The following is a 24,541-nucleotide window of genomic DNA, read 5'->3' on the forward strand; positions in this document are numbered from 1 at the left end:
CTGTTTTAAAGAGCAATACAAAATGAATGAGAGAAAGAGCTGCATTACCATCATGATATAAAACTAGAGGCTGTGATCCTGGGAATGTATGGGAATGGATACAGCATCAACAAAGCTGCTCTCTACAAAGGCTGAATGCCATAACTATTACTATATTGGGTAAACTCTGCCTCAAAAAGTCAAAGTTGTTCTGATAAATATTAAATTTGCCTCATTTTGACCATGTCCACAAATGCTTCTTTATGAATACACAGTGTATTTGAGTGAATATTTGCTTTTATGAAGGAGGATTTTTTAAGTCTGTAAACTCAACCCTTAACAGAAAGTGACAAGGAGAAAAGAAGTTATCCGAATACTCATCTGGGACTAAGTGTTTATCAGACATATAAGTTCCTGACCACAGGGAAGAGATATGAGATAACTGACACTGACATTTATATTCTAATTCTCACTGAAGGCCTAAAAATTCCTTCAAATATCCTGAAAACCAAAACAATGTCAAAAAAAAAACCCACAATATATGCTTTCCCTGATATCATTAGTAGCAATATATTGTGTTCATAGAGCAATTTCAGACCTTACAGTGTTACATTCTGTTTTCTTTGCAAGCACACAATGCACTGGATTGCTTCACTTACTATTAGCAGTAGCAGGACAATATCAGAATTATCGCAGGCACAGGCTACATGCATTGATGTCCAAAAATCCTCATCTTGTTGATTTACGTTTACTCCTCTGTCAATCAGAATTTCAGCAGCAAATGCATTATCATAGCGGGCACACTAGAAGAAAGAAGAGCAAATTATGGATGGTGTTTATTTCAGTGTATAACTGAATTTATCACATACAACTTTTGCTCCATATAACATTTATATTGAGCAGATGACACTTCTGTGTTTGTAGGGGACAACAGCTGATGAATCTATAGAAATAGTTTTATGGAGACTACAAGTTCCATGTGCATGATTCACAGAATCCCTTATTCCCTCTAAAAAAGCAAATGTGAAATTTGCCAAAATCTACAGTAAAAATGAGTCTTTCTTTCTGTTCAATATTCTAATTCCAAATCAGTTCACAGGCATCAGTGCCTGATGATCATATAATGAGCAGTGGCATCTAAGTATACCCACACATACATATCCACGTATGAGAACTTCTGCCTTTTTGCAGATGATAGCAATAATACACACCTTTCCATACTCTTTGTTTCCAGTCCTCTAACTCTACTGATTCGTATCCAAGTCTCTCTGACAGATAAATATGCTGCACACTTAAGGGTGTTGGAGGCAGTGTGGTTGCACACATGTGTGTCTGTACTTTGTTTTGATGATGAAGGTCACTAATTTTGGCAGAGAATAAACTGCTTTGAGCTTAACTCCTGTGTCACATCTGCATTTTTTTATGGATTCACTTACGTATAATTCAAAATACAATCAGGGCACCTAAATTAAGATCCTAACTCTGGCCTAATATAAAAACTCAGTAACTCTGTAGAGAAAGATCCTGTTTTCCCACTAGGGAGATGTTACAGGGAGACTAATTTTCTGTATTAGATACTTAGACGCTTTGAATACAATCTTTAATGCTTGTACTTCTTCCAATATTTAAAGCTGTGTAATATTTCCATGTCCCAGAAAGCATGAATATACACTGCACAAATCACAGAATAGTAGGTTGGAAGGGATCTCAAGGATCATCTGTTCCAACCTTTGCACACCTCTAAACCTCAGCATCCAACACCTGGAATTGCAAATGTGTCTAACATTGAAGGAGATAGACCTGCGGCAGCTTCAGCATCCTGAGCTTCAGTCAGCAGTGTCACACCTTGCTGTTAGAGATGTCTGCTGAGAGCTGGGACTCCCTTCGGGGAGCTGAGCATTGAGCTCCACCTTACAACCCTTTAAGAGATCAAGAGACTTAAGTGGCATCATTTGCACCAAAAATGCCAAGGTGTTAACACTGATTTCTTTCAGTTATAGTGAAATGTGCAGATAATTTGCAAGTGAACGTTCAATAATTATGTGGTTATGTCTGTATCACAGGTGGAACTACACCATGGCATCATTTTTTTTTACTTCTCCTCTCATGGAGTGCAGAGAGAGTTCAGTGAATAACTTTGAAGCTTTCATGGCTTCCCTGAGATTCAACCATACTTGTCTACAAGTGACTGCAACAGAATCTTTATAAAGTGGAACATTTCTTTTTTTTACATAGAAATAGTTCACATTTTGGAAGTTAACAGAAATTGAAAAAGAAAAAGGAATTATATAATGAATCAGATTTTAAGTGAAATGTGAAGATAAATGTTTTTTTCCATTAATTTTACATTAATTCTAGAATAAAAAACATTCACACTGCAACACTGATTAAGCTCCCCTTTGCAAAAGCAGCTGTATGCATGTATGTATAGAGTTACAGTGGAAAAACCAGTACTTAGAATGGATCTGAGTGGGCTTTAAAAATATAATTAAGATGCACGCTAAATTACTATTTTCAGTCCTTGCAGAAAACCAGACTTGGCTTATCTCTTTCCCTATATCATGACTCTCTTCTTCTATCTGTATTGCTCTCAAATTGGGGTCAAATCCAAGTTTCATTGAAACCAGGTTTGCCCCTACCTCCAATAGGACCAGCATTTACCTGCAATTATGAGTACTTGCAGGTAACCGATTAAACTGAGGTAGTAGATTACATACAGCTCTCTATTGTGTATTTCTACTGCAGGAAGCTTCCCCTCCTTTTGAAGCATGTGTGTGCCTGGGAAACAGCAGGCACCAGCAGACAGATACTGATTGTGACACTGATGCAGATCAAGAAATCTAAAAAAGGACAGCTCCACTGCAGGTTTTACCTGCAGTTAAAGAGTGTGATCAGCTGATCTACGACAAAGCAACTTAAAATGCCTGCAGATGGAATTTTCCTTCTTCTGTTTTAACATGCCTGTGAGACAGATGTCACATCAGCCACACTGATGATAAATATTGTTTCCTAGGGCGTTCAGCACAGAGTAAGGCTTGGGATGCCTCAGTTTCAGGAATCCCAAAGATAACAGCTCATACAGGATGCATTTTTAAAGAGCGACTGAGTACTTTCGCAATAGGCAAATAATTAGGGAAAAGAGAACTTAAATTTTCTCTGTTCCAACTAATTTTCGCCCCCTTTCCTTACCTAAGCCCCTGCTTGCCAAAAAGTCCTTGGTAAGTAGCACGGCCATGGAATATGGAAAACACATATTAATTACATAAGGGAAATGCAACATCTGATAAGACCACGGCTGCAAGTGTGCTGGAGTCCAGTAATACTCTAGGAGCTCTTTTTTTTTTTTCAAGAAATGGCACTATTTTGTGTACGTACTATGAGTAACTTAATCCAACTGTTCTAAAATTAAACGCTCTGCCAGCAGACTTTCCACCGGATCTGTTATGTGCTTGTATTTCACAAGTCACATGTATTTTAGCAGCACTGTGACACAAAGTCGGATCCAAATATCTTGAAATAGTTTCACATCAAATAGAAAGCATGTCTGCAATTGAAGCGTCACAGACCAAAACAAAGGATCATAAGACTTAAGAATTTTTGATGAGTTTTACCACTGGCTTCAGCAAAGCCAGAATTTTACCTCTGCAGTATTTCTCTCTGCTTGTCAGTCTTTTCTCCCCATGCCCTTACATCTTGCTTCTCTTTTGGTCATTGTATACAAACCGTTTGCCTTTTATCTTCCAGTTACTTTATCTAAATTGCTATGCAAATAACGATAAACTAAATGCGGATGTGTTAAGTATCCACATGTAGGAAACTGGTGCAATAAAATATGAAATAAAAAAGAAGAAGGAAAAATGTTACAATGTGCTGTTTTTCAAACAGGTCCTGTGAATCTCTGAACCATATAATTCTATCTTCAGAATCAAGCAATATTGCCTTTATTCTTTCTTACTGCACAGATAATTTTTAAATAAAACATTTCATTCTGCTCTGTTACTATTCCTATGACATGATCCATCCTTTCATGACCATTAAATGATCACTTATTTCACATGCATAGCTGGATGCAGTCATAACCACTGCGGAGGGCATTGTAGATAAAATAGTTACCGCTAAGCCTTTTTTTTGTTAATGTGCCCAACATGTTACTCAGCATCCCACCATATTTATCCACAGTCACTAACACCAATCTTCAATCACTCTTACCAGATGGAGCAAGGAGCCTCCTGTGGAAACAAGCATATGAGGATCAGCACCATCCTTCAATAGCCGTAGCACTGAAATACCAAAGAAAAGAGAAACAAGAATTAATGCAGCAATATACCTAATTCTGAGCTGTTAATAAGATGATTCTTCGTCATCTTCATTAAGAGACTTAATAACATACGCAAACCTCCCAGATAACATCTGCAAAGCTATCATGTAAGCATTTCCCATCTCATCTATTTTAATGGCTAAGCCTGGAAGCAAAGAACCGTTTATAATGATGTTAAACATGAACAGTATCAAGGACTTCTCAAGTGGGCAGATGAGCGTGTCAGTTTGTACACAGGGGATAGCTGGAGAAGAGACCCTGTCTCAAGGTCACAATCACCCAACTAATCCATTTTGGAGCAAAATCACAGTCAACTGGTTTTATTTTACTTTGCAGAGTTCCCATGAGGTTTGTTGGCTTTTTTACTAAATAACTGGAACCAGTGTTCATAATCTAAATCACTTGAAATTAATCATCATGCCAAAACTAAATGATCTGCACTCAATTTCAACTTTTTAGTTCATTGTCAGATCACTGATGCAGCATAATTCTTAAAGTTATATTTGGAGTCAAACTTCACTCCCAGTTACATGTATTAAACCCCTTTGAAATGAAAACAGGCTCATAAAGGCAAGCAAAACCACTACCCTGCATACTGGTGCTCACTCAAGTGTGAAAAATCAGCACTTTTTCCCCATGGTCTTTATTGCCTTTATAACCTTCTCGCTTGGAATCAAAGCATGAACTAACTCATGCTACCAGCGTTCATTCCTGGAACAAAAATTGCACAGTAACAATGCCAGATGTTATCAGGGGAATCAGCACCAGCACTGCAACTCTGTCTTCACTAAACTGGTATGAAGGACCCTTTCAAAAGGCCTCCTTCCAGGAGAATAACTGCCAATAACGTTTCCTGTGTAAGAACACAGCTGGTTTTACCTCCAACATCTGGAAATCCTGGTTTTAATTCCTAATTAAGATTCCTGGATGGAGTTGTGCCCAGGTCTGCAAAGAACGTTTAAGTTTGGAGTACCCTAGAAATGTGTTCCACTGCAGTGTCTGTCCTACAGGAGGGCCATAGATTTGTCTCAAGTCTCTTCTGACTTCTGTGAATCTGTCAAGAGGCTCATGTACACCATGTCCTCCTTATCCATGCATTTTTTCTATATGTTTTTGTTCTCTCTAGAAATACCTTGCAACTCCATTTTCGCTATACATTTAAACTTCTTCCAGCATTCAAACATTCAGTTGACCTATTTGAAAGGGGTCAGTTTTCTTTCCAAATATTGTCAATTTACACAAGCAATGTTGACCAGTTGCCCAAGAAAAATTCAGCCTCTGAAAGAAATTATGTCTAAATGGTTGCAAGCCTGTAAAATGTAAGTGAAAGTGTTGGCATCATCATTATTAAATAATTCATACATAATTAACACACTGGTATATTGGACAAATACTTATAACAGTTAAATAAATCCATTTAATCTTTTGCTCTTTTTAAAACTTTGAAAATCAAACATCAATCTGAAGTATTTTATAAATTCACACTTTATACATAGTTCCATAGTACCTATTTCTCCTCACAGAAGGTTTTGCTACTTTTCATTTACACAACTGTAAAACACTTGAATGTTCTGGCAAATGCCACTTTGAAAAATAAATACTATTAGAAGTTACTGTTGTCTGCCAAAAGTAGAAGTGGAACATTAAGTAACATGAAATAAATGAACTGTACAACATCTGCCAACAAAGATGAAAAGTACTGAAGAAGAGTGGGAGGGTGGAGAAATATTTACAAATTTTCACTACCTTGGAAAAATGAATGAACAACAAAAAAGCAAGTATTTCTTTCTGTTCTCAGATCCACAAATCCAATACTAAAGTATGCAACTGACTTCATCCAGACAAAAACTGTTAAAAATAGAAGTTCAGAACTAAGTTCTTTCCTTCCTCTAATAACTAAATTGCTGAACATATATGGACATGCTGCTTCTACCTCAGGTTTTAGTGAGTAAAGATCTTACTGTAAATCCTTCCTCCCTAAATAAGTGTGCAACTACCTCCACCTCAAGAGTTAATATTTTCAATATTCCCCCGTTATGCCGTTTCTTTAGCAGGCCACAAAAGATGAATTCTGTATCACAGAAGATTTAAGGCTCCAAATGTAATTTCATTCTGCCAATCCCATCAGGATTTCACCTGAACAAATTAACAAATTCCCCTTCCTCCATTCCTGTTTTTCAGAGATTAAAAAAAAAAGTAACTATGGCTTGGTTCCACCTGCAGCAATAGTCTCATTTGCAAACATGGGAGTCAAGGCAGATAGTCCTTAAAGGTGTGATTTTCAGAAATTACTAAACTGCCATAATTCTGGCTTTAACTGATTACATCACTGAAAGCATTTGACTCACTGAAAACACTGTCCTTATAGTGTATTCTCACAGACTGCACAGCTGTGAAAAGGCAGAAGGCATGTTATCCACTGCATGGCTTATCCTTCTCTTTTGCCACCTCTCTCAACTTATGTAGTGCCCATTCAACTGGATCAGTAAGTCTAATCTTTTTTATCGTTATTATTTTTAATTTCTCCTGGCAAGGTCAGTTTTCAGCCCAGTCAAGGTGGCTGACTGCACAGCTCCTTAAGCACCAGCACAGAGGACAGAAATACACACATCATGTGGAGGCAGAGCAAGCATAGTGCATTTGGGTGGAAGAAGTCTTAGATCGACTAAGGCTGATAATTTAATAACATCCTCAAGTCTGTGCTTCTACAAGGTGGGATAAGATGATTAAGAGTGAATGAAAAGAGTCTATTCCCTTCTCTCATTAACAAAAGGACTTGCACATCATTTTCCTCTGGCTGCTTCTGCAACTTGGAACTGACTCTAATGGCACAGAATAACTCCAGGGAAAAAAAAAAAAAAAAAATGCACTTTCCTGTTGGGTCATGGAGAAAAACTAATTCATTGAAAGTCTTGGGATCACCAAAACCAGCTTCTGGGTAGACCTCTCTCTTGCAGGACTAGGACACAAAGAAAGGTCATAGGGTTGGGAAACTGCATTTCTAAAAATATTCAAAATAATTTCATCTGAAGCCTAAAATAGCAACCAAGTGACAGAAAGGGTATAGAAAACTATTTACTGAATCTCTTCCTTCCACCAAACCCCCAGAGACTTGGTTCTTATAGAGAACTTGTACAACATGAAGTAATACCTTTCGGATCCATTTTGCAACACCTTACTGTTGAAACTAAAAAATGACAGACCATTTCTAGATCTGAGATAGAAATTCAGAAGAATGTTTTTGCTTTACTTCTTTTCCCCTTAGCAGAGATGCAGACCAAGACTGTAGCATAAAGAATATACAAACTGCAATCTGAAAGTAGAATACTAAATAATTATGATCATAAACAAATTATCATAAAAACTTAGGGCATATGGATAAAAGCTCTGTAGTTGTTCTCTTTGGTTTATTTTTCCTCATTATTGCATTAGCTTAGTCACTGCTTCAAGGAAATTCATGTCACACAAACTTCCAGGACAAGATATGCAAACTCCTTTCAATGGGCAAGAGTCTTTGTTCTGAATCAAGGTTATGTGCTACATTCCTCTGTATATAAAGACAAGTAAAAAACATTTCTCTTTTTTGAATCCACCACCACCACCACCACCCCTACAAAACACAGTAAAAAAAGAAAATAAAGAAAAGAAGATGACAGAAGCAGAATCCCGCTCACTACTATGCAACTCACTTAGGTCACTCACTTAAGACTTTACTAGTCAGTGGGAAAATCTTCACCTTATGTTCATGTTTTCCTTTTGACAGAACTATTCTAGTTAATGATAGTATTTGGGATGAATTGCCTAATGAGGATAGATTGTCATAGGTAACTATATTCCAGAAATGCTAAAACTCTTAGTTAATGCGATTTTTACAGTTCTCACAAGACTTTCTTTTAAAACTTTATTTGTACTCTTTAATGGAAAAAAATTCTCCAGAAAAGATGAGGAGGCTGTAAAGAAGCTTGAAGGCAGGAAGCTGACATTTACTTAAGAAAAAATAAAAAAGTAAAATTTCCAGTAAATTCTCAAGCCCTTCCTATGTGTGTATGAACAGGTCCATACATTCTCTGACGACTTTTAGATTTGACACACAAATTATTCAACTACTTACAGTAGAAATTCACACCTAATCTCATAAAAGGTGTTTTAGGAAGCACTGGAGTTATAAACTCTCAGCAGTAAAAAAAGATAATAATCAAAGTAGCTTTTTACATATGCCTGATGTTACAATTTTGACTAAATGATTCCTGTGAGCTGAATAGCTTTCCACACTCCACTGACTGTATTGACTACATTACAATTTACTATGTAGCCTTATAATCCAGTAAAGGTAGTACAGTGCCTGTTACCAGCCACAGGTATTGCACTTATTTCACATGTGGGACTTGAGCCGTAAGTCTGGGATTGTCTTGGCTTGTTTAGCTGCTATAGCAACTGGCTAATGACAAAGTGACAATTACCTGGCATGTTTTAGTTTCATTTAGCTTTATGTAACTGTGCTGTTAAGAATTTCGATATGTACAGCAATAACTAGTACTTAGCTGTGCTATGTTGAATAGCATTTAGCTACACTGGCATCTAGAACTATCTATAACCTTGTATGTTGCAAGTAAAGACCTGAAGTGACAGCAGACCCTGGAACGTGAATTCAGAGGATGCAGGGCTATCAATAACTCACCAGTGATCAGCTACTGATGCTAATACAAACTTACAACCAGGGCAATGCTGCATTCACAGCAAACTCAGGCTTAGAAACAGCGGGGGGGGGGGGGGGGAAAGAACCTAGCATATGCAAAACTTAATCACTGGCCATCTGCTATGCTGGATATACAGTACCAGTATATGTTTCTATTAATCATTCCTCTGAGGAGTAGCAGCTAGCTAGTGTAAACTTTGTTCCTCTTAACATCTATTTTTGTTCTCTTTAACTTACCATGAATAACTGTAACTGGTAGAATTGTTCATTATATAGAATCATAGAATCATAGAATAGTTAGGGTTGGAAAGGACCTTAAGATCATCAAGTTCCAAACCCCCTGCCATGGTCAGGGACACCTCGCTCTAAACCATATCACCCAAGGCCTTATCCAACCTGGCCTTGAACACTGCCAGGGATTGAGCATTCACAGCCTCCCTGGGCAACCTATTCCAGTGCCTAATATGCAGAAACATGACTTACTGCAGAAGCCTAGCTAAGACTGTGCTGCTGCTGTATGGATTATCCCATTCTCCTGCCTCAGGTTGCATAATTCTGCCGCCTGTCTGTCACTGACACAAGGCAAAGATTAGTTTTCAACTAGATCAACTAGATTCAATCTGGGAATTTAGCACTGGGTAATGGGTATGAATAGGGAGAATAGGGTAGACACCACTTTCACCAACAGCTGAAAGCAGTTCAGGCATAAACCGACCATGAAATTAACCACTGGACAACAGGAGTGATGCATACTTCTAGTCTTTCCGCTTCCACCAATTACAGAAGTGTCATATTTTGCCCTTTACTCCCTCCACAGTCAGACCTTTTGTCCAATGATGACATATTAAACTCTGTATAGATGTCCCACTAAGAATTCTTGCCATCTTCATGTCTCATTAGAGGTTGTTTCTTATTCTTCAGTCATTACTGTACTTTCAGCTTGTACCAAAGGTACTTATGAGGAACCTGCTATTCAACTCAGTTGTGTATAAGAACAGATAAGTGCCAGTCTCTGGTAAGTTATTCTTAATAAGAAAAGCAAATGAGGTCAAGTAAAATGTCATAAATTTTTGTTTAACGCATTTTAGAAAAATATTTACCTTGCACCTTTGCTATGATTAGTTTAAAATTAAATTTTAAGATTCCAAGTACCACTGTTGGTAACTTAATCATCCTTTTGTCTTGCTTACCTAACAAACACATTTATAGCAGCAATACTGTTACCACATCATTTCTAGTGTAACAGCTGATGTTTCCTGTCAAAGGAAGCTCTACTCATCGACTGAGAGTGGTTATTCAGAGCAGTCATGCCCTTAATGCACTTTTCAAAAAACTAATTTGTAATCCTACTTCTTTTACCATCCTTCAAATATTTCCAGTTAACACTGGCAACATCTGTCAATCACGTTCAAACCTTATCTTCTCATTTTCTGAAGAACTCTTGGAAATAAATTCCCAACTTTGCTGCATAAAGATTAAAGACAAGAAACCATAAATGAAATAGGCACACCATTTGGCCTGCTCAGTGTGCCATTCACAGAATGCAGAAATGAAGAAAGGAAAATTACTTTATCCATACTGGCAGAATTCGAGAATGTTAGCCTTACATATCCAAGCTATACTCTCCACTGTCTGAACAAAACACTGATCAGGATAGGGCTGACATCTTCCCTGGCAAAGCTCCCATAGTTCATAATTTTTTCAGTCATCCAGGAATCAGATTATCATGACCCCAGAGCAATCAAGGCCGTTGATTCTCTGCTGCATTTAAAAGTGTGATGTGAACTGTCAGGCTGTTTCCTGAGCTCCAGTCAACTCAGAGTTACTTTTGAAAGAAACAAACCAAGCCACCGAAGAAACAGACTGACAGAGGTAGTGCTACAGGTCCAGAAGACACCTCTCCCAGCTTTAATGTTAGGCCCAGATCAAAATACCTGTTAGTCCTATCCCATATTCTCTTTGTGCAGAAATTTATCAGACCCCAGGCTTGGAAGCTGTTGAGAGGCTTCATCACTCCTGTGTGGGAGTGAATTTCAGGCAGCACAGGTAAGTACATGACAAGATAGGTCCCTTAATTTCTGCCCAGTCCTCTGCTACTTTCCCACCAGGCCCTGCACCCTCAACTATTGTATGTCCATGCCCAGGCATCCACCAGCCCTGGTAGCTTCCTGCCTAAGCACAGTCACTCTGGAGAGCAAGGACGCAGCCTTCCTGCTATCTGAACTGGAAAACCACACAGAAAATAACAGCCATGTCTGCAGGCCACACAGACACTAAGTCAAACTTCAGTGAGATCTCTAAGGAGGGTCAGAGCTCCCTCAGTGAGGCAGGTATTTCTAGCACTGTAGGTACAGCCAGAATAATTTATGAGTTTAGGGACTATGATTATTTAGTAACTGCTAAATTAAAAACTTCTTCAATCATACTCGCTTGCTTCCATTTCGTTTCATTTTTATATACATGAACTTTAAATGCAGTCTTTGCCTACACTGGAAAATACTAAGGCCACAAATCTAATAGCATAAATAATGCTAGTGTGTGCCTCTTACGGTGCCAAAGCACAGTGATACAAATTCATTTATTGCCTTATATCACATGAAAAAGTGACAACAACCAACAGCCCAGTGTGGCACACCTGAGTTAAGCTCTGATATGGCAGGAAAAGCATCATTTTTAAGACACTGAAAAGACAGGTATTCACATGGAAAACAGTGTAGACTCTGAAATCATTTCAGAGGAACGTGATTTTAAAATAAGTGGGTCACATAACAGCTACATCTGATTTCTCTTTTTCTGTGTGATACCAGCCCAGCTGGTAACTCAGTACCACGCAGATGCTCGCTCACACCTCTCCCCTTTTTCCCCCCCACTCCCAGAGGGATGGGGAGAGGAATCAAAATAATGTAACTCCCACGGGTTGAGATAAGAACAGTCCAGTAACTAAGGTATAACACAAACTAATACTGCTGCCACCAATAATAATAATGATAAGGGAAGTAACAAGGGAAGAGAATACAACCGCTCACCACCAGCCGACTGATACCCAGCCCAACCCAAGCAGTGATCTAACCCTTCCAGGTAACTGCCCTCAGTTCATATAGTGGGCATGACGTGCTGTGGTATGGAATACCTCTTTGGTCAGTTTGGGTCAGGTGTCCTGTCTCTGCTTCCTCCCAGCTGCTCCTCCTCCCTGGCAGAGCATGAGACTCATAAAGTCCATGGTCAGAGTAAACATTACTGAGCAACAACTAAAAACATTGGTGTTATCAGCACTGTTCCCAGGCCAAAAGTCAAAAACACAGCACTGCATCAGCTACTAAGAAGCAGAAAAATTGACTGCTACTGCTGAATCCAGGACAGGTATTTATTCCTAAAGTCTTCTTTTATTTCTTTTTTCAGTTCACAGCTTCCAACTCCTTCCTGCTGTATAGTTACTCTTTCAAATAGAAGAACCCTAATTTATATAATTTACCTGCAAATACATTGCAGTGTATTTGTAAAAAGTGGTGAAAATCAAAGTAATTTAGAGAGGAGTGGAAACAGCCCTTCAGTTCTACGGCCCAAAGATACTGCTTGCAAAGGGAAAGCCCAAGTTCACTAGGTAATGGTGGTGACCTCTTGTTTTGTCCTTGTTTTGAGTTAACTCTTCCAGAGCTAGAGCTGTGGCCAGATGTAGTAAGGCCTGTCTTACTCGCTTATAAAGCTTTGATTTTACCTCACTGTAACTCAGACCTGTATCTATTAAGAGCTGTTGCTCAAATGATTCAACACCACCCCACAAAAAACCATATGCTTAGCTAAAAATATTGCTTCTATCATCAAAGCTGATAGCACAGCAGGGGTTTTGCCAGGATAGCTACTTCCCAGGCCAAAATAGCTGTGTCATCAAAAACTGGCAGCACATAGCTGACTGAATTCTAAATTTCCAGTAGTGGGATAAAATTACAATAAAAACAAAGCTTTTTAAAATATACCATAAGATGAACACTCTAAAATTAACCTTAGGGGAAAGTAGTTGATCATACAGTAAACTTAAATATGGCTTTTCTCACACTGTCACTTCCAGCTAGGTCATGTGGGTTATTTATTTCAAGTTTAAAAAGACCAAAAAAAGCAACCTAATACCTTAGCATTTAGGTCACCTACTGCATTCTGTACATATATTTTATCTGTCTCCCATGTGTGGGCTCTTCTGGTGGTGACTCTCCCAACAAAGGTGACTAAAACCACCAAGAACATCATCGGCAAGCTGCAGTCAGTTTTTACAAAAGCTCACACCCCACAGAGTTCACCTTAGAAGTATGTGTCAATCTGAAAACTCTTTAAATTACTGGTGCAATTCTAAAGCTAATTTATCTGCTACACACATCCTGACTGTACATTAGAATGTTTGTAGAACTGAACAAATGTTTTGGATCTTTATAATACTTTACTACATACGTTAAATTTACTTGAGACTTTGCAGCATTCCAGTCTTATAGTCATTAAATGATAAATACTAAACCACACATCAGCAAAATTATTCATTCTGTGTTCAGCAGCTTAATTTAAAAACCATTGCCATCCCATGCTTTTCCCTAATATAACAGCAAAAGTTAAAGAATTTGCATATATCACAAATATTCTGTTGAACAGACTGTACACTCCGTTTCACCCATAATGTATGTTGATCCTATGCCAAAGTTACTTAATTGGCATAAGTCAAATTACTGCTGACTTATATTCCATATGAAGCAAGACTCGGTCCTCTTTTATCTCTCACACCATGAAGAGCAAGTTTATGCCAGCTGGTTTAGTAGTCCTGTAAGCAAGTCAATACAACTTAGAGATCTTCAAGGATAACAGGCTATTATCCTGCTTAGCAGCTGCTAAATGGTACTAATTATCAGCTGTAGGCCGCTGGCTGTTGGATTCTGTGTGTATAGCAGAAATCCTAGCATATGCACAAGGACACAAACTTAAACCAGGCAGTAAAGAATAAACTAGGGACATCAGCTATCCATGCATTAATCAAAAATTATCATGCATGCCAGAGGAGGTTTAGATCAGGTATTAAGAAAAAAATTCTTTATTGAAAGGATGAACAGGCATTGGAACAGGCTTCCCAGGGTTGTAGTGGAATCACCATCTCTGAAAGTGTCAAAAACCATATGGGTGAGTCCCTTAGTGACGCAGTTTACTGGTGGACTTGGCAGTCCTGGGGTAACAGTTGGACTTGATCTTATAGGTCTTTTCCAGCCTAGTTGATTCTATGATTCTATGTGTCATATAAGTGACCAGAGCTATGTAGGAAATGTCTGGTTCCAGGAATATCTCAGTACTTGACATATTCAGCTCAGGCACCACCTTTCACAGGATGTTTACATAGTCAAAATGGGAGCTGCTTCCCTCTTGTTCATGCCTCCATACACACACTCCTGCCCTCAAGCTTACATGAGCTGGTATAGGGAGCTGCACTCTTGACACGCATTATACTTTCTCTAGTGGTAATACAAGCAGTTTATATCTGATAGTCTCCAAATCTTTATTCTTCTCTAATTTTGAGTCAGCTCTTTCCATTCAAAGTACAGGGACATGAAGGGTCTGAGGCATACAGCTAGACTTTCTCTCACAGCTTGGCTTCCAAACTCCCAACCTTCAAGGAGTTCTTTCACACTTGGCAAAGGGCTGGCTTGTCACATTACATAATAAAACACAACAACTTCTGTAACCTTGGTCCATTTCTGACAGGACAGCCAAAATTTTATCATTTACTCTTGACTGATGTGTGTTCTTTGCACAGGCTAGGTGCCTATATCAGTGGTGACTACAACAAAGGTGCAACAGTAAGGCAACTATGAAGTGTCTTACTAACACTAATAAGGGTCTTGTCTGAACTAAATTTGTTTTAATACATACTAGAATCTTTATTAGTCTCCCTCATATCTGATGGATGGCCCAGATGACTAGCAAGAAGCACAAATTGCCCACAGACAGGTCCACATAATATCCTCCAATCAGTGCTGCTGACTGCACAAGCTCAGCCTCCTGGAAATCATTCTTCTGTCACTCATCCTATAGCTGTTTCTGTATGCTTGCAAGCTCAGTGCATTCTGGCTTCATTTCTCCACACCAGTGACAGCAACCACCACCAATACCAATATGCCAACAACAACAAAAAAAACAAAACAACCTAAAATATCAGCTATGACCACGTAATCACCCTAAAGATCACGTATATAAAGCCAGCACAGCAGAAAAGTGAAGCCTGTGACTACCACTTTCTTAAAACACCTCAGAATAAGCAAAGGAAAACATTTCTATATATCTGCTTTGAGGTAAGGCTATCACACTTGAAGATTGCAGCAATATAGACTTCACACAATTTCAATGTTCAGTAGTTGAAATACAAAAATCATTCAAGGACACAGCAGACTGAAATGACAGATTTATAATTGTTCATCTAAATGCAGCTTCCAAGCAAAGAGACAAATGTGAAGCACAAACAGTTCTGCATTCAGTATCACCATGCTCACAGATGGCTAAGCCTGCACACCAATTTTATGTAGGTTAAACCTCCACTTGGTTACCTGCGAAGCATTTGAGGATCTGGGGAGGTGTAGGAGAAACAGACCCTCTGCCTCATATTTAATACTCAACACCTCTTCTTTGACACCAGTGTCTACAAGGGCCAAATTATCATGCCAAAGTTGGTGCAACCAGTAAACCACAAAATAAATTTTGCTTTATTTATGCTTTATTTAAGATTTTACAGGTATGGACTGCAGTTACAGGCTAGCATTGAGAGGTCAAAATTATACTCACACAGCACATGGTATAATCACGTGTTTTTCATAGCTTATGGAAAGCAAAAGTCTGACATACAAGTTGATAGCTTAATTTGGCTTTGAATTATCAGTTGTTCCCCACAGAAACCTCTCTGTGGAGAACAACTGCTTTGCTTAGTTTGTTTTTGCACTACCATAATAAGAGCTGCCTTAGTTCAACACCCCAGTTAGCTCAGTCCTCTCCAAAACTCAGAATGGTGTTGGACTATGGACCTTCTGAGGTTCCTTCTAGCCTGACTGATTTTACAACTTCTTGAATTCAGCAGTCTTGATGTGAACAAGGGAAAGGAGCAACCAATACCACAATGCCTGACAGAAGAGTGCCTCAGAGTTTTGAGTAATACCATTGAGCCCATGTCCATATGGAGCTATACAGTAGGTTTGGGCTGTGGTGATGAGCTACAGGTACAGAGGCTCAAGCTTCCCAAGTGATACACAATGCCACATTTTCTCGTTCACTCAATCTACACACCTGACACATCTGGCACATAAGCTGATAAATCAGGCAGAAGCCAGGGAGAACCCTGCTCTAGAAGGGCCTAAGTTACTAATAAAGAAAGTTACCTAAGTTACCAGTACAGAGACGGGGACTAATGTAGGAGAAACTGCATGTATATAACATATACAGAGATAGAGTGAGATGATAAACTAATGCTCATGTCAGCACCTTTACATCTGTCTTTTTCTGTCCAACTTATCATAGTCATAGAATGGCTTGGGTTGGAAGGGACCTTAGAGATCATCTAGTTCTAGATCATCTGCCATGGGCAGGAACACCTTCCACTAGACCAGGCTGTTCAAACCCCTGTCCGGCCTGGCCTTAAACACTTCCAGGATGAAGCAGCCACAATTTCTCCAACTTACATAATTCTGAATATTTATACGATAGGATTTTCAGGGAGAGGTTTAAAAGCAAAAGTCGTCTAAAATTCATCCCATACAGGAAGCCAGAAGTTCAGAAGGTGATTATTAAAAAGTTTGATAGCTAGTACCCTCTTATAGGATGCCCCTTTTAGCAGACTAAGAAGCAAAGCAGTAGTTTCAATTTCACACAGAGCCTTCCAGCTTTAAGAACACTTCAAGTCATATTTTCTGTACTATCAATGGGTACCTGTGGAAGTCTAGAACAATTTACCACTATATGCCAACAGTATGTGACTGCTAAAATCTGGAGCACAGACCATAGCTCAGTAATTTAATTCTGCAACCGTTATGTTTGCCTTTAGACTCTGGATGTAATAAAGCCTAAACAGTGCACAGTGTGAGAAATTGCCCACTGCAACCATCTCACTTCCCTGTAAAATGATGTGTACTGCTTCATGGTCACATATATGCTACATTGTGATAGAGAGTCATACAAAAGAAACATGGTAAAAAACCAGTATGCAGCCCCAGGCTGACTGTCTGGGGCTGCATTCTACCTTGAACCTTTTATGTACGTTTAAAATCCTTGTATAAAGCTGGACATTTAGAAATATTGCCAATTTCACCTTAACGGCTTATCTTCCCACCTCCATTCCTGGATGCAATTCACACAGAAGCACAAGCTAAAATACCCATTCCCTTAGATTCACTAATAGTATTCTTACAAGGTTTAGTTCCTCCACTATGATAACCTGTTACAGTGATGGCTGCGATTAACAATAATCAAGAAAAATCAACTGCCTATTCATTATTCCATATAACCTTTTTACTCATTTCTCTCACACCTATGGAGCTTGTTCACTGTCAGCTTGAAGTACAAAAGGTCTTAACAGCTAAAAAGCCTTGCATACTGACTTAAGAAGATACCTCAGTATATTGAGAAAAAACAATCTTCCAATTCATGTCTCAGAGAATAGAAAGATGAGTGAAATACTAAGCAGAATATACACTTTGTTAAGAATTTTTAAGAAAAACCAGTGGGCACTATACAAATAAACCCGGCTCTGCCTCTGATATATTGGTATTTTTACTGGGAAAGGTACAACAATTCAGGCAGAAGGAAAGAACAGTGACAGAAAAATGCTAAAGAGACAGACTTAGCAGTTAAAAATAATTTGCTGCATTTAGCTATATTGGCTATATTAATTTAGTTCTACCTTCAGAACTTCTAGAGGAAGTTACTCCACACTTAGTTATTCCACTTCATAAAACCTTCAAACAAATTCCACTTTCCCAAACCTCTGAACAAACATTCTTCTCAATCCAGCAATTAATATCACAGTGATAAACTGTGATAAAGTCCATACATTGCAGAATCACAAAATAATGTCTTTCCCCTTATGCTTAAATATTCAATTTTATTAATGTTCCTCCAGTGTGACAAAGTAAGTGTATACGCTGCTGGAAAGAGGCTTCTAAAATTGAACTGAAAAATCAAAAACACTTTAAGGAAAATAGAAAAGGCTATTCTCTATTGATTTCTGTAGTTTCACAGCTTAATTGCTATGGTAAGCTCTGACTGAACTGAGAACATTTTAAAGTGATGCTGAAAGATGAATACAGAGAAGTTTCCCCTTTGTACTCAAATATTATTGGAAATTTATCTGAAGCACAATAAATACACTGAAGAAGAAATCAACTACAAATTGGACAGAGAAGATCCTGTTCTTGCTATTTTTTTATTTCACAAGTATACACTAGGATCTTCTGCCATCTCAGCAATCTTCCTTTTTAGTCAGTGCGACTTATAATAATATTCAGGGAATATCAGCAGTACCTGCCTCTCAGTGGACACTATCTTTCATTGAGAGATTAGGCCTGTAAATGCTGCCAATTTATAGCCTTGCATCCCACTGTGGATCCCCTTTGAAATTAATAGGAAGAATGTCAGGTGCCTATTTGTTGGTTGTTAATGGCTTAACAATCCTTTATTGGCATGACAGTGAATTTATGAGTGAATTGTCATCATATCTTTTGCTGCTTTGGGTGCCAGAGCATGGTAAGTGGAAAACTTTTTACTATAGCATGGAAAGAAAGGGCTTATGGAGAAAAACACAAACACGGAACTACGAAGGAGCTTGATAGGCTTCAAATGAAAAGAGGAGAGATGTACGATTCTGTATGTCTACAAAGGTTATCTCTTCAGACCAGATTATACTCTTAAAGACCTGGATTCTTGTGTAGGGTAACAGCCCTCTGAATATTTTTTCTTGACATTTTAGTTTGTGAAATCCTTTTGAATTAGACCTTGATCATGCAAAGTCTTGAATAATTTGCATACAGACTTGTCCCACCAAAGGAAAGTTTTGTATCATAGTTGACCAAAATAAATAGTTGAGAATTTTGAAAATGTGATCAAAACCAAATACATAAAATTCTTATGAAAATTCATGCGTTTTTACAAATATTTCCTCATAAATATGTTTTACACTTATAATTGAGGCATTGTTTAAAACTATGACTTCTAGTTAGCCAAATGTGTTCTTGTCTGCAACAAGAACTCAAGAATTCGCTTACCTACATATAAAGCAAGCATTTCAGTGCCTACATTTTAAAAACCCGTGCTTTAAAGAAAAATCCAAAAGCTAAGCTTCTAGAAACTCTGTTTATTAGTCAGAAAAAGACATACTTTTCAGAGAGGTGATCAACAAATCCTCCATGGTAAATCTGAGATACCCAAAACTAACAAATGGGAATCGCTAACTTTAAACACATTCTGATTTATTCAGAGCTTAAATATGTGAAACAGGACTGAAAATCGTCTAGTATATACTCCTGTTTTCAAGACACAGCAGCAGAGACAATGACATCAAGGTTTTCATACAACAGTTTACTATACAGTCAACTTTCTACAGGTTATTATACTATAAGCAAGACCACCTAGGTTCAATTTGGCTTTCAGGCCCCTTCACCAGGAGAAAGCTATGCCAAGCCAGATGCTGCTTGAGAAACTTAAGGTCTGGGGCCAGGGAGAGCAGAAGACAGAAGCAGCAATGAGAAAGAGAAATGCATAGACCTAAAAAGGCTGTCAAAACAGCCTGTAGGGTAACAGAAATGGGTGACAGCTCCAACCTCAGTTTTATGGAGAAAAAGAGGAAGCTCTAACTCCATTTGATGGGAAGACAGATTAATTACATTTGGTGTGAATACCCCTTCTTAGCAGAAGACCCAAAACGAAGGAATGCTTTCTCTTTCATTTCCTACTTGGTAGAAGATAGCTGTTCAAATCAGTTAGTTGTGGGCATGTACAAAACCAAAAACTGCAGCTGAAACAATGCAGGAGGATTTCAGTGCTAAGAGAAAAGCATCTAGGGAGCAGAGACACTCCTGCAGTTAGGCAGTTCACAGGGAGAACAAAAGGGAGAATAAAATCTACACTATCAAGCCTATCCTTTGCTTTTTTGAGATCTTTTTCTGTTTCATTTTTTTCCAAATAAATAAGTGTTGCATATTAGGAATCATACACACTTTTATCACCAAAAAATAGTTTAACATCCAGTTCTCATGTCAGCTTTACCAAATTACTAAAAATGCAAACACATGGACAAAAAAATCTAAAAGAACATATGGATCTTGTAGGGATTCAAATATATTCAAATTTCATCTCTCCTGATTTTATGATTGCTTCTGAAATGGGCTGGTTTAATTACTTAACATCTGTTACCCAATAACTAAAGGCATTATGTTTCCCTGCATCGTCACAAAAGGACACCTTGTGTTGCTGAATTCAGCACACATGGAGCTAAACAAGGTTAACAACCATGCTGAACCTATAGAATTGAAAGCTTGCTCTGGTTTGAAATGTGCCTCTATCTTCCAGGCCTTTGAAACAGCTTCTTCATCACTGGGTAGATTAAGATGGTTGAGTGATGCTTCATTTTTCTATATACAGAGCTGATTAGATCACTAGCAGCAAGTCTGCCAGTCAGCTTTTAGTTTCTTCCAGTGTTACAGACACAGGAATTCCCAATACAGAATGCATGTTTTTGTCTGTCTTGTGGATGTATTCATTTATAATATACATTTTTCATTCTTTCCAAGAGCCTTGACTGGGCAAAGTTTTGTGTACTTCATTAATTTCATATGCTCTGAATAGTCTCTTGACTTCACTATTCAGTGCCTAGTGTTCATGTCTCCTAAGGACTGGACAATAAATATTAAATAGTACAAATTATCATACATATGTATTGTGATTTATTTTACAGTAGTTCCTAGTAAATCAACATTTGCCAACAGCCAAATTTATATTATCATCTAATGTACAGATTTCTCCTCCAATTCAAAGGAAACTAACTGTAAAATCCAAAATAGCTCTGTATGGGCAAACCAGCCTGTTATTATATGTATGCACTTTCCCGGGGAGGGGGAGGGTTGAGAGGGAAAAGAGGTTCATGTGAAGTCTAGAGTGAGAGTAAAAATAGCAATCTTAAGCTAAACTATATTAAATAATACCAACACAGTCCTGAAACAAAGCACTATAAAACCTGAGAAATCTATTTATGGTTTAAATTCTAAGAAAAGACTGAGCTTGCGCTAAAATAAGGAAATACAGGGTATGCAATCCCTCAAATACATTTTAACTGTCCTGTAGTTTTGTTTCAAATGTTCTTGACTATGCTGTTTTAAATTCCTCAAACTGAACTTAGGTTAAACTGATTTATTATATTTTTTTTGCCCCTCTTCAGCAAATTATTAATTGGTGCAATACATCTTATTTCCTATTAATACTGGGATTGACCCACGACTTCAATTTTCCATTTAGGGATCTTTCTTTTATCATGAAGGTTTACATACAGATGCAAACATGCTGCAACTGTTTGCCATTTTATCTTGCTCAGGGTTGGAATGATGGGTAAAATGAGAAGGTTTCTCACAAAGAGTGCACAGAAAACTGAGAAAAGCTACTCAGATTACACAACCTAATCTTGATTCACCAATTGCATTTATATTTCTGGCCTTTATCCTCTTGGCATAAAACACATATAACAAGGTTATATATCTAGTAAAAATACCCTATGCATTTAATTTTTCTCATGATATCACTGATAAAATTTTATCCCTGTCTCTTCAGAAGGCTCTAGATGAGACAAACATTATACAAAAGAAATGCTAATTAAAGTACCTTAGGGAGGAAAAGAATGAAAGACAGAGACATTAAACAGTAATCTTAAGCAAGGCATGCAGATTTTTAAAGGTGAGTTATTGTCATTTGGGATGCCATAGAATGGATTTGAACTTTCACAGAGGTCCCCTTTTCAAGAGTCACCCTTTTTTAACTCATGATTGTTTTGGTTTTTGACTAATTTAAGGAAACTGATTTAATGATAAAGACCCCACTTGGGAGATTTTATGTTACACCTATTTTTCACCTCTTCCCGAAACATTAAGCATAACAATGTGTTTTATGATCTCTCTGTAAATCTGTTCTATTACTGCAGTTCTCTGTCTTTAGTAAACTTTTTTTTATGTATTTCATTTCTGTCTAGTAGCAAAGATGCCTCTGAACTACTGACACACAAAAAAGCCAATCCTCATCCACGGCTTTAGTGAATTTAAAAAACAAGGTATTGCTGTGCTTTCTCAGAGCCTTGCTTTCTAACCATTTCTCCCAGCACATGCAACAGGCAAAAGCAGAAAAGCTGCCTGCAGTCAATCTGAGGAAAAAGAGGTGTCAGTGAACATCTAAAAAGGTAGGTTGAAAGTCAGAATCCCAAGGGCACACAGATTAACTCAATATATTCCCACTCTTCTTAATTATACAAATGTTTGCAATGACTAGTCTACCTTACATACGGTGGTCATTCTCGCTACCTGACAACAGGCTTCACATTAACAAACCTGCCACTACTGTCTGTGTTGTGGCTCTTCCATCTCTTTAAAGACTGCTCGCATCTCTTAAACCTGATCTGAGTATCACAAAGTTTGCCCTGATATGTTTGCCAGACACAGACAGTGCAACCCGCTTTTTTCCAGAACAACTTGTCTTAACCAACCAAGCTGTTTTTAGTGGAAAAAGAACACTAAAGCATAAGCAAGGCTATTGTAAATAAGAAGTCAGATAGCAGATTCAGAAACTGCAAGGAAATAATAACAAACATGGTTTATTTCAGCTCAGTTTCAGTTCTATTTCAAATGGTTTTCATATATATTTCTGTGAATAGGAACAGTCACTATTATCTTTGGCACATTCTCCTAACTATTGAAAGCTAATGGTCAGCCTATTTGCCACCCCAAATTAAAGACACATTCTTCTTTCGAACAGATTTTGCCTTTCCTTCCCCTGCACCCTTTTTATAAGGCAAAGTTGTTAAGATGCAAATTGCACTTCAGCACCAGCCCCACCTGTAACTCTTTTTATGCTTCCATACAAAACCTTTAACTAATGTAACTGAAATTTATCATAATATTATATATTATACAGTGCTTATGAAAAATAACTAATAATACTTTATATTGAATACTCCAATCCTCTCAAATATCATGATACTACCAAATCTCACAAAAGCATTAAATCTTTTAAACAGCTGGAGATAACTGACATCACAGGCTGGAGAGTGAGATGGGATCCATGCCTTTTAACCTGCACTAAGCAGCTACTCTGCAGTTGATCTGCTGGGCCTAGGCCCCAGTGCTGGGAGGTCTTCCCCAGAAGTGGACACTACAGAAGAGGTACAATACTGGTATCTTCTGCTTTTTAAACCACCTTTTCAAGGCATCCCCTGATGAGAGAAGGCAGAGTAAGACTAAAGGCAAAGGGTCAGCCCGGTAGCTCTGCAGGGGTAGGAAGAAGCTCAGAGTTGCAGAGGTCTGAGTAAAACAGAATCAGGCTCAACCTCCACTGAAAGGACCAAGAATCATTATTACAGATACAGCATTAGTACTGATACTTACTTTGTTATTGTGGCTACTTAGAATCACAATGCTGCCACAGAATCAGCATACTGCCATTCAAAAGGAGGAAATAGGCTTAAGTTAGGTTTAGGGAATCTCCATTTCCCTTTTAAAATGCTGATTTTCACAGGAGTACCCCTTTTGTTTCAAGACTGAGTTGATGGATCTCTGGACTTCCTACTTCCTGACCTTCCTCACTGTCAGCATAGCAGACCTTTTGATATACATCATGACTACATTACAGCTTAAGAGTTTCCACAACAAAAGATACTACATATACAGAATTCCTGAAAGTCATGTGATATGGGTAATGTTGCAGGATGTCTGAAAGGCTGAAGTTAGAGTATATACCAAAAAATGACTGAAACTAAACCCAGTGCTTTAGTTTCCCCCATGCTAGATACAGGATTGTCACATTCACTTTTTTGCTACTCTTTTCATTATGGCAAATTTATTTGTCAGCTCATGGTCAAAAAAAGTTACATCTTTCAAAGCAGCCACCTTTTCTCTTTGTTGTCAGTGGCAAGAACTCCATCATTATTTCAGGAAGGATGCTTATCCCTTGTCGTCAAGAAGCCAAAATACCAAGATCAGTTCAGCACGACTACCTCGTATTTGAATCAGAAACTCGGGCTCAGATTCACTCAGTTCATTTCCTAATTGCTTGTACAGGAGTCTAAGCTGATGTGCAGGCTCAGCTAATACTAGAGTACACGTATCAGAGAAGATTATCAGAGTCCATGTCCATGCAAAATGTAGATGCAAGCACGCCTATTTCATAATGGCAAGAAATGGGATGCAGAAGTCTGCTTGGCTACATCTCCCAATTTATATGACTGATGTCAGGAGGACAAATATCCTGCTGCCTATTATTAATAGGGATTTAACATCTCACATAACACAGCT

The 24,541-nt window shown here is 38.1% G+C and overlaps 1 protein-coding gene across 8 annotated transcripts in view; it reads right to left on the reverse strand.

Annotated features, from left to right (window-relative positions):
• MYO16 (myosin XVI) overlaps positions 1 to 24,541 on the reverse strand; it is a 377,031-nt gene that overhangs the window by 248,907 nt on the left and 103,583 nt on the right. For 7 of the 8 annotated variants that reach the window (XM_061377886.1, XM_061377881.1, XM_061377882.1 and 4 more), the window contains 2 exons: positions 4,189 to 4,259; positions 639 to 782 (listed from right to left, as the gene is read on the reverse strand). In XM_061377886.1, the coding sequence (XP_061233870.1) occupies positions 639 to 782; positions 4,189 to 4,259 (215 nt within the window). Of the gene's footprint in view, positions 1 to 638; positions 783 to 4,188; positions 4,260 to 10,927; positions 11,082 to 24,541 lie in introns of those variants that run through there. The other variant, XM_061377885.1, reaches the window with a different exon arrangement.

This window comes from Neopsephotus bourkii, unplaced genomic scaffold (assembly GCF_033783945.1).
Source record: "Neopsephotus bourkii isolate Nb327-2 ecotype Australia unplaced genomic scaffold, CSIRO-AGI_Nbou_v1 NB_1760, whole genome shotgun sequence".
Taxonomy (NCBI): Eukaryota; Metazoa; Chordata; class Aves; order Psittaciformes; family Psittacidae; genus Neopsephotus; species Neopsephotus bourkii.